Source organism: Teleopsis dalmanni, chromosome 2 (genome assembly GCF_002237135.1).
Source record: "Teleopsis dalmanni isolate 2A chromosome 2, ASM223713v2, whole genome shotgun sequence".
NCBI lineage: Eukaryota > Metazoa > Arthropoda > Insecta > Diptera > Diopsidae > Teleopsis > Teleopsis dalmanni.
The window spans coordinates 27,402,039-27,414,397 of record NC_051847.1 but is presented as its reverse complement, the minus strand read 5'-3'; the positions used below and the strand labels follow the sequence as shown (position 1 = coordinate 27,414,397).

At 28.6% G+C, this 12,359-nt stretch overlaps 1 protein-coding gene across 1 annotated transcript in view; it reads right to left on the bottom strand.

Moving 5' to 3' along the window:
- Nucleotides 1–10,895: 10,895 nt before the first annotated feature.
- LOC119682691 overlaps nucleotides 10,896–12,359 on the bottom strand; it is a 108,616-nt gene continuing 107,152 nt past the window's right edge. Inside the window, exon 6 of the mRNA XM_038096184.1 lies at nucleotides 10,896–11,163. Coding sequence (XP_037952112.1) covers nucleotides 11,013–11,163 — 151 coding nt within the window. The 3' untranslated portion in view covers nucleotides 10,896–11,012. The remainder of the gene's footprint in view (nucleotides 11,164–12,359) is intronic.

The following is a 12,359-nucleotide window of genomic DNA, read 5'->3' as shown; positions in this document are numbered from 1 at the left end:
CCATCCTTGCCTTTTGTACTGTGGCACTGTAGTACTTTAGTGCTGTAGTGTTGCCTCTTAAGTCTCTTGTAATTTTCTTTTAATAAATTGGCAGTTATCCTTTTAATGTTTTTATTTATGTTGCCGATTTTACTGCCATTATGCTTGAGTTTTGTACGTTTGAACTATTTTTCTATTTTTTTCTAAGTTTGCTGGTATAGACTAATTCAAAAAGGATGCCTTGAATGCTTTCCTTTCACATTTGCTCCTTTGAAATTTTTGTCCTGGTCTTGTTTCAGATTTTGACTAAATGCAATTCAATGTACTTTTAATGCTTGAATAGTTTTTATTTGTTTTTCAGTGATTTTAATTAATTTAAAATTATATTTCCATTAGCTTGAGTGTAATGCCTTTTGAGTGCTAATTACGACTTTGGCATCATTTTTATTCTGCAGGACACTGATTTTATCAAAACACAAAAGTTGCTTTATTAGGAAAAAAATTTTTTTAAAATTGATAATAGAAATTGACTTGATATAAATTTAAAATTTAATAATATATAAAACAATAATAAATATTTATATGGAACGCTAACATTTGTTAATTAGATAAATATATTCTTGCTAGATGATTGATTATTCATGATCTAAATTTTTAATACATTCTTAAACTATTAAAAAGATAGGACCCTAAACCTAAACCTTTGATGGAAATTCCCACTACGTCAAAAACATATGTTGTGAATGGCTGCAGACGGTGAATACAGAAGCGAGAAGTTGACAAAAGCAAGAAGGGTTCTCAGTTAAGGAGAAAATTTTTGAATAGTGGGCTATTTGGAATAAATATCCGGAAAAAAACTGCTACACTTTCGCTAAATTTCGAATTCTAAGTTTTCTTGGGGTATCATATTTTATCCTTTTATTATAGTTTTAAGTGTTGCAATAGTTCTTATTAAAATAAGTAATAATATTAATTATCTCCTTCTCAAATTGCCCGCCTTCACCTGCATGTGATGACCCTGCTAAGCGTAGCAACCTTGTCTAAGATTGGGCCCCTTTCCCAAATGAGAGACAAGGTATGCAACAGAGGAGTACTGAAAATTCACTATATACGCTAGTTTGGTGTGTAATGGAATATGACGGTGGCGGATAAATTAAACCAAAAGTCAAAGGTAGCGTCAATGGGTTCAGTTAAAAAATCTTCACGTTAAAGTGGTAAATTAGCCGAATAAGATCTTTTTGTGTACCCGACAAACGGTAAATACCGCCCTATGCTCCAATAGGAAGATAGTTAAATACATATATGTGTATTTGTTATCATCCAGGAAATAAAAAAATGAGAATATTAGCATAAATCACAATATTTTTATAGGAATTTATTTACCTTTCAAAGGTTCATGTTCCAAAAAACTTGAACACAGAGAGACCCTTAACTATGGTACTCGAAAATGTGACTTAATGTCAAATATATGCGTTATCAAAAAAAACTTTTTTCATTAAATATGTTGACAATCAATATATATATATATATATATTAAAGATGTGAGAAAAAGGGTGTTATGTGATCAGGAAAAAGTATAAGCAGAAAAAGTATAGCCACAAAATTACTTCGGAAGAGAGGATGGGGTGTGTCTTTCAGATAAAATACTGGAACAACTATACTTTTATTTCTCATTTAGTCATGATAAAAAATATTGATAATGAATTGACAAATGTATACATACTCTTCGATACCCTTAAATAACTGAAGTCTTCTTTCTTCTTAGCTTTGTGCTTAGCTTTAGTCATCTTCAATCAGATATATGATGTGAGGACACGAGGGTATATATGTTTAGTATTCTTGTGACCCTTCGATGCCTTAAAACCACTGAAATCTTCTCTTCTCTTGGTTATGTGCTTGGCTTAAGTCATCTTCAAACAGATACATGATGTGAGGACATGAGGGTATATATGTTTAGTATTCTCATGACCCTCTTCTTGGCTATGTGCTTGGCCTAAGTCATTTTTATGAAACGGAAAGGCAAACAGATACATGATGTGAGGACATGAGCGTATATATGTTTAATAATCTCGTGATCCTCCTCTTGGCTATGTGCTTGGCCGAAGTCATTTTTATGAAGCAGAAAGGTAAACAGATACATGATGTGAGTACTCAAGGGTATACATGTTTAGTATTCTCGCAATTTTTATAAATTTTTTAAATAATAATTACCGATACTAAGCTAAACTAAAGAAGAACTATTTAGAGTATTTATATTAACAGATAAATTTATATTAGAAATTAAAAAATTAATATTGTTTTTTTGAAATATTTATATTCGGTTATTTACAATATTTACTATAAAACACAACCCTAAGCAGAAAGTTTCCTATTAGCATAAAAATTTATTTTTTTTAACTTTGCAAAAGTGCACTTAATTTAGCTTTTGAGTACATAAAATATTGTCGGTACTTTTAACTCAAGAAAATATTTGCCAGCAAATTAAAAAGTTCAACAAAAGCGATTTATCAAGACTTCATAAAAAACAGCAATTACAAACATTTACAAAATGTGAAAACATCCAAACAAACAAAAATGAAAAAAGAAAAAAGAAAGCCAGAAAGTAGAGAACCTCAAGCACCACGAAATTCTTCTCAGATACAACAGAACCATAGATACACCTTATGTAAATAATTTATTTATGATTTTCCAACTACAAACACAAGTCGAGGTAGCGATAAAGAACTGCTAAAGACCATTCTTCCGCAGAACCATTTCGTAGATTTTTCACGGTTTCACATTCCAACAGATACAATTGTAGTTGGAAAATCGCTGCATTTTTCCACAAACCTCGGAAAAATGTTAACAATTTTAATTAATGGTTAAAGTTGTAGAGAATTTTCCAAGTAAAAGGACGAAAAGACGCTAGAAATGCTGAGTATTTTTAATGGCAAAGCTTCTCCATTCTTCGGAAAATTGCAGGCTGCAACAGAGCAATAGAAAAAAATAGCGTGGGCAGCTGTTTCCGTAATGCGCTACAAACGAAAAGGGTGGGGAAAATCGTCCTTATTCCTATTATGTTTATTTTGGAGCAAGGAAGGAAAGTGTACGAAACACAAAGCCAAACAGGAATCGTCTTGAGCTGGCGTTGGTCTGTTGTTTTACTTGGCAACTCTTGTGTAAATGAAAAATATTTGGAATTCCGTATACTTTTGAAGTTGATTTTTATTCCCTTCATGCCTTTGTAGTATTTAGCAATTTTCGGGGCGTGTTTTAGTATAAATAGGATTTGTATGTGGGTTTTCTTATTTATTTATATTTATTCTTGATGTGATTTGTTATGTGCTGGGGGCGGTCTTATTTACTGCTCATGAGTTTTTATCTTATAGCTGCTGGTTTATTACAGTTTTTTTTATATTACTAGTGAGAAGTAAATCTACTTTAGTAAAGTCTTGACTATATGCTTTATGTTATATGAGCTACATTTTAGACATCTTAATAAGTAGTCATTATATTCTTTTATTTTTGTTTATTTATTTATTTATATTCAAAAATTTTTTGTATAGATTTTTAATATATTATCAAAGTAAGTTTATTAACATTTTTATCATTCTAATTTAATCATCAATATTATGACTATGCTTATGACTATGATCACTATTAGAGTGATCAATATGCAATTCTAGTATTTGTACCTTTAATTAAAATAATAATTAACTTTTTCCACAATCTATAATGTTTATTATATGTATAGTAGATCTAATGACCATAAATGCTTTATATTGTAATGAGAAAATAAAAAAAGGCCTTATATAAAACTATTAATGGATTAATGACAAAAAAAAATCAAATTTTGTAGGGCTTTATAAACAATACTTTATAAACAAATTTTTACATTAAAGTTACTTAGTGGTTAAGCTAATAAATAAAAAAAACAAAAAACTTATCTCTAAAAATAATAGTTAAAAAAAATCATAAATTTCATCATATCATTGAAGAAATTACTAGTAAAATATAACTAATCCATTTCTTGACGTTTCAGAATCTAGGACTCTAGTGAACCATAACTTCGCTTTCTATCCCTTAGTTCAATATAGTGCAAAAATTATATATTGGCAGGATTCGAATTTCTGAGATACTTCGATTTGACAATAATTTTTAGTAAAGTAAATAAATAGTATTTTTTATTATAAATTTTATTTATTATAAGTTTTATTATTTATTTATTAATAGTAAGTAATATTATTTATTCAAAATTAATGGTATTATTTATTATGAATTATAATAGATTTAAGCTACTAACAATATTATTATTATTTGTCGGATTAGAGTGCTTTTCCAAGTCCGATTTTATTAATGAAAGACAGTATAGAGTCTACCTTTTCTAGCCTTAAGTTCCTATGTTTCATGAAACACCCTCTTAAGTGTTTCTTCCGGTTATGCATCAGTGACGAACATTCTCAGAATTATTCAAAAGTGTACTTTATCGGCTTAAGTTTCATTTCACCAAGAGTTTTTATAGTCGAACATATATCCAAAGTATGAATCTAACAAGTACTCATTTATTTTGATATTATATACATACTTCTAAGACTACTATTTATAAATCCATAAATAGTGCTCACTCAAATGATTAGTTTACTCAAATTTATCGCTAGATGAGATATGAAGAAATTTTGCTATTCTTTAGTTTTAAAATTCCTTCAAATCTTAGCTTTACGTTTACAGTGCCTTAACAAAGTCATATATCAATTAAATGACAACATATTTAACATTACTTCTTTTACGTTGCGGTTAATATAACATTTCTTCTCTATAAAGAGGTTTTCGAACAGAAGTGAAACAACAACAAAAATTTATTTTTTTTTTTTTTTTTTTTTTTTAAATTATTTTAATTAATTGAATTTTTGGCTGACCATACAGCTGTTTCGAGTATTGCCAAATACCCTTCATCAGTGGTCTTGGAAATAATTCTTGTATTTTCTTCTCTATGCAATTATTCTTCATACGATTTATGTGAATTTATTGGTTATCTATAGAATTATGGTAATTTTTTAAAGAATTGAAGCATAAATCGATTTCTTAACCTTATACCATGTTTCGACTTGTCTCTTTAAGGCAGTCTTGCTCTTTAAGGCCGTTAATGAATATAATTTACCATACGAATAGTTTTCATTTAAATGAGCTCATTATAATTTAATTAACATATTTAAGGCGAAAAATGTCGAATGCAATCCTTAAAAACAAATTTCTCACAAGGAAAATTTAACCCGTTTCCATATGTTTTATATATAAAATATGAACAAACAAATTATTTGACATGCATAAATCAGCTTATGGCAGTGTAAACCATCAAATCCTAATCTCATTAAAATAAGTTATTTTAGCTGCAGTGGAAACATGCTATTAAACTAATTGGAATTAATTGGAATTACAATAACTTTATTAAAAATTATAATCATCCTAAAAGCATGCAACATTTTTAAACTCTTTACATATAAATAAGCCAAAATAGCGACTGTACGTTATTTCTTCATATACATTTCATTGTATTTTACACATTTAATAATGTGAATTACAATTTACAGTTAAAAACGATATATTATATCTTTAAGATTTGCCTCACAGCTACTTAGGAGTGACTACCAAATAAATACTCTAACAGTAGACACTGATTTAAAACATTACACTCACACTGGCGCTGTTCTTAATATATTATTTCATATCTCCAAAATGATTCCGTTTTTATTTTATTGGTACTTCGCTTATATATTCTCATATGTGGCAGATAACTCATATATTACTCCGGCAAAGGCAGACGGACGGTGTATTGCATTTACCGTACAAAAAACTAATTTTGCATTTTTACGAAAATTTATTTCCATTTCGCTTATCAGCTAAAAACCAAAATAAATAACAAGAAGCGAAAATAAAAGAAATAAGTAAGAAATACCGAAACACATTATTACACATTAGCACAAGGAGAATATCTTTCATTTCATAAAAGAATACATCGAGTTTGAGGTACAAATTCAAATTCTTCTCCTCCACCCCAAAATGTACTTAGTTAGCTGCCACAGGGTGCATTCTCTGTTTCCGTATCCGCTCATTTTTATGTTATATAATTTTTTTTTTCTCAACAAAGATGAACTTTTGTGTAAGTCCATAATTCATTTCGGTTGAATGAGTGGGTGTGTGTATTTTCGCTGATATAGGAACTTGCAATGTTCTTTATGTTAAGTTTTGCATATGAAAAATTAACTTGCACACGCGGTAATCACATATAAATTATAATGTGTAATGACTGCTTTTATTAAATTCGTAAAAATGTTCATATTTTATTACAATACGATTTCAGTTGTCAGTTACATTCGGTTCGAATGAGAACATAGTATACCTCTATGAACCAATAAATGTAATGGACCCTTTCGTACTAAAAGTGTGGTTTCGTATCCTTACACATTAACGTAAAGTTGTAAATCGAAAAATCTATCCATATCCATTTATTCTGATCGGCTTTTTATGGTAACATTTTATGAAAGATCTTCAAAAGAAAGCAGTTATTGGAATACAAATTATTTGTTTATTTTATTTATTTATAGCAAACATATATAGAGTAAATGAGAGCAAAAAATTGATGTACCTATCACAGAACAGTAATATATTTTTTCCTGTAGCTGTCACTAGTTGATGTAGATGTTGAGCCCTTTCCGAGTTAGTGCATCAGGGCACTTTTACCCTTGATAGCTGGGGGGTTTCTGCTGAGTCACACCCATCTCCTAATTAATTTGTGTATTACTTATAAGCTTCGTGGTTATTCAATAACCGATCCAACATCTGCGTACCGCCCCGTACGATTAGTGATTACTCTGAGATTAAATAGAGCTAAGTAGGTCAGTCTGTCGGTTTTAGCTGTCACTAGTACAGTAATGCAAATAAAATCTTAATAAATGAGTCATTCGATATTAGAAGGAGCAAAACCAAATTAATTAAGACTCTTCACATACCATATACCGGAACTTTAAGGCATTAATCATGATCAGATAAATGATATTAAAATATATAGAAGGCTGTATTAGTATTCCACAATGAGATCCATTGAACAGTATAAGGGACATTTCTTACTACGTTACTACGTTAATGGTTTCACAATACCAGAAATCAATGAGAAAGTCTACGACATATACATAGATATCAAAATTTGACTAAACACGAAATATTGCTTCCATAGACATTTTAGACATACGAGTAGTTTACATTTTAAAAGAAGAAAAACGTAAGAAAAAGCTAACGGATAGTCAGTGCCGCATTCTGTGACAATTCAACAAAAACTGAATCGAAAACAAATTTCTCACCGTAATCTGCAGTGTTATGAGCAGAATGAAACCGAATGTGTTCATCGTTTTAAAACTATGGATGAAACCTGGATCTACTATCATGATTCTAAACAAGAACGTTTGCAGTAGACTGAAGTTGGTTGTTCCGCTCTAAAACAGGTGAAGTTACAAAGATCCGTAGCAATAAACGTTATAGCATCACTTTTCTGGGATGCTAAAGAAGTTTTATTGATTGCTTGTCTTAAAAAAGGCAAAAAGTGTAATTATGAATGGACTTTATGGACCAGTTAAATAAAAAATAAATGAAAAAATACCCAGCTTACGGAAGAAAAAAGTAATTTTTCATTAACACAATGTACGAGTTTATACAAGTGTTTTGAACATAATAAGTCCGACTTGCTTGAACCCCCATCGTATTCCTCAGATCTGGCTCCCTCTGAATTTTTTTTGAGAAATTTGAAGCAATTACTTCGTAGTAAGTGGCTTTCATTGAATGAAGAATTCATTGCAGCCGTGGAACAGTATTTTGCAGAGCATCCGGAAAATCAGAGGTGGTATAAAATTATTTAAAGATTGTTACAATATATGTATTAAAGTTGCGCAAGACTTCAATAAAAAAACTAATTTATTAAAAAATTCACACTTCATTTTTTCAATTTCATTTTTCCTTTCAAAACTTTTGAACCAATCTGAAAATATAAAATTTGTTTTTAAAGCAAAAAGTGCGTAAACTATTGATTCTCTGTTGGAGGCAAAACTTTTTGAAACCCACTCGTATATTGAATTCAATATATAACACATAATAATACAATGAAAATCTAATAGAGAAATTTACTTGTAAAACTTGCACCTGTAATTTTTATAAGATGGGACAGTTAATAGATAATAGGTTTGGAATATTCTGGAATTTCTCCAAGAGTTAACTTTGAGTCCCTGGCTTTACTTCATTTTTCCTTGTCTTTAGCATACGGTGTCGAAACATGATTAACTGTAGCAATAAACGATGAATATTCTTTAAAGTTGATTTTAAAATTAAGGTTTAGAGATATATGAATTAAGAGCTTGGCTAGTGATTATTATACCAAATTCAGCAGTGCAAATTATTACTAACTAATGCGTCTGAAATATTTTACAGATAGTAGTACAACCATTTCGGACTCAAAACAAAACCCACAAAAAAATATACATACCATTTAAAAATAAATATATATATATATATATAAATATGTAATATATATAATATATATATTAAATATATATATATAATATAAATTATATAAATATATATAATATATATGGTAGTTATATACTGCACCAAAATGCACAAATTGATCTCAAGAAATTTAAGTTACCGGTTAAATTATTTAGAACTACATAAAAATGTTAACTGTAAATGGCATTCTAAAGAACTATAAATAACTAGATTAGAAATTGGTGAGGCATATGGAAGTACAAAATAGTGCAAAATATTTCTATAAGGAAGATACTTGCTCCGCATATGTCAACTGAGAGAGTTAGTGAGAAATAGATTAGTTTTTATTTTTTTGGCAATTCATTTCTCTTCTTTTGACAGCAACTCATTTCTATCCTTTTTAATGGTTCTCTTTTAAAACCCGCTTCAAGATGAGGTACTTTAAGGCATATAAAGGATTTGCCCAAATATGTTTGACTGCTTTCAACATCTCTACGATTTCGTTATCTCTGGTTACAATATCATCTAAATATTTTGAATTAATTTATTACTAACTAATTAGTTAGAAATAACTAGAAAAATTATATGGAATCGTAAAGGTTTTAAAAATAGTATAGAATCAAAAGTAATCTACACATTTTTCACACTTTCCCCTTTACTGAAATTAATTTAATCCTATATTTCGTATATTTAGTTTTTTCAATATATAACACAAGACTTTCTCTTCTCTATTTCAAGTAGCGCATATTATATATTATAATTATTATCGCAGTGGTACTACACAGTAATTCCTTTATATTGGGTGTAGGTAACTGTATTTGAAATAAGTATAACCATTGTAATATAATGTAGTGGTTTATGGCTTAGGCTAACACCTTTCTGCACTGCGACTAGTTTCATCTATTGTACATGCCTCTGTATTTAGACATTTAGTAATTCGAGGAGTCGAACCAGCTCCTCCGGACAAAGTTTTTAAAGGTCTTTATCCTCTAGTTGGTATGTACTTAATATTTTGTTTCTTCTGTGGCCGAGTGCATCACAGTTGGTAAGTATAGTCATTGGTGCTAGTATATCTGTAAGGGTGTTTTGTGAAGGTATTAAAACGGCAAATAATTGTTTATTGTGAGAGGTGGAAAAGTATCTCCCGATCCGTCACTGTAATTAATCACTCGACTACTTGGACTTGGATATCCATTATATTTAAAAACTTTTTACTTAGAACATTTTTAGCTCATACTACAAAATGAATATATCTCTGTTTCTGATACTTTTTGTAGCAAATTAAATATTCAATATAAAAAACACAGTTCTTTATTTTAACACTTAAAAGTTCTTTATTTATTTGAATTAATTATATTTTATATAAATTAAATTGAATTACTTTTAAATTACTTTCTAAATATTTTACAATTTTCATTATATATTATTAAAACAATACGGAAGTAATAATTATGTATATGAAGTCCTGATTTTTTATAACTAAAAATAAACAATTTTCAATATATTGTATATATGACTAATGCAATATATGTATGAGTTCCTGTTTTTATAATAGAGTAATAAATAATTAATTTTTATTACAATTTCAGTTGATATAATTTTTTAGTTAAAATATTTATTTTATGCAAAAATTCGTGACTATTTAAATGAGAATGGAAATAATTTAAATACTCAAATGTTACAGTAATTTTTTTTTATAAAAATTTATTAATTATTTTAATTTTTACTGGTAATATTTATGTTCAAACTTTTGGTATTTTATACCGATTTAAATAAAAAACATAATGAATTTTTAAAATAAGAAGGTTTAATTTTTTAAATTAAAATTTAAAGATATGTAAATTTTTTTTTTATAAATAAACATTAATAATAAATAAGGCAATAAATGATTTCGCAAAGAAAATGCTTTAATTATTTACAAGTTAATTTATACGAATTTTTAATTTAGCATTAAGTTGGGTGAGTTCTATCGGCTCACGTTAAAATAGATACAATTCTTTGGTTTCAACTACTATATTAACTAATTCTTTAGTAATTAGAACAATGCGGAATTGAAGTTCTTTAATTAATTTAATTATTAACTAGAAAATTTCTTAAAACTATCATTCATTAAAAAAAAATGCATATATGCAAATTACTGGGTCTTAACATTATTTTTTGCACAATTGTTAAAACTTAATTAAAACGTTACTAAATTTTTCGTAATTATTTGTCATTTTTAGCTATTAATTTTATTTATTAAGTATTCAAAATTTATTAAATTTTTTAATCTAATTGGAAACTAATTCAGTTAAAAGTCTTAAAACTAGAAAATTGGCTGGATTTATGCGTTAGATTATTTAATAACACATTAAACGAATTTGTAATTTATAATTTATAATTTATAATTAATAATTTTGATATGAGTCTAGTAGTTTTTTGAAGAATGTCATATAAGTTGCAGAAGTCGAATTAATAAATAACATTTATATAGATATCTTATTATGGCTTTCAGTTAAGAACGAACAGTCCATATCCAGCATATTTCAATCACGTTCATCGTATTTGTGCACGAATGAGTTCAAAGCGGGAAATTGTGAGTTATCGTACAGCGACATCTTGAGGCGCTTACACTTAGCACGACGATTCTTGAACCAGAATTGCACATTTTTGCTTTCTAACCGTGGAAACTTTTGCCTGGAAAGATAAAAGAGAGTGATCCTTTAGTTGGTACATATATATGATACATATATTATTATTAGGAATATATACATTAAGACCGAAAAGTTTTCGGAAATTCTCATTTAAAATTCGCGCGCTGTATATTTTTCGATATTTTAAGTTTATGTAGTTTGGCAGCACTGTCCTTAATTACTATGCCAAAAATGAGCGCGATCTGTCAGACAGTTCGTTTTCGGCAGCTGTTGAAACCAGTTCACCTCAGTAGTGCGTTGCGAAAAAAACAATGGAAAAAAATATTGAACAAAGAGTTTGCATCAAATTTTGTGTTTCGAACGAATTTCGTGTGCAGAATCGTTGCGAATGCTACAAAAGGCTTATGGGGAATCAGTTTTATCGAAAACTCAAGTTTATGAGTGGTACAAAGCCTTTCAGGACGGTCGTAAGACCGTCGAAGACATTTCGCAACGCACTACTGAGGTGAACTGGTTTCAACAGCTGCCGTAAACGAACTGTCTGACAGATCGCGCTCATTTTTGGCATAGTAATTAAGGAAAGTGCTGCCAAACTACATAAACTTAAAATATCGAAAAATATACAGCGCGCGAATTTTAAATGAGAATTTCCGAAAACTTTTCAGTCTTAATGTATGATACATATAAATTATTATACATTATATTATATATATAATAGAAATTATATATATATTTTATATATCTATTATATATATTTGTTTTGTATATTTGTTTTCTAACAATTATATAATATTGCATATTTCTACTTATTATAAATGCTTGGATAGGATTTTACCGACGATTTTAGGGATCCACTTAAATCAATTGTTTTAATTTGTTCTCGTATAAAAGTCAAGGGCTTAAAACGATCTTGAATTTTTACCACAGACTAAAAGGCTTTTTACAAAGAGGTCTTGAAGATCCTAAAATAATTGAGTCCCTAGCTTGATCAATCGTCGTTGCAAACCCGCTAAACAATTGCAAAGCAAATATGAGATTCTTTTTTGTAATATTGATAAGTTCATACCTATCAATATAAATTGTAACATTATGGGGTTCAAACATTCAACACTGAGGCAGATTTACCGGAAACCGGGAAAAAAGTATTTCTCTTGAATATAGCATTTATATAAAGCAAATTTTTATATTTATTTTGATTAAAAAATTAATACAAAAGTCAATTGTATGGGTGGAGAACCC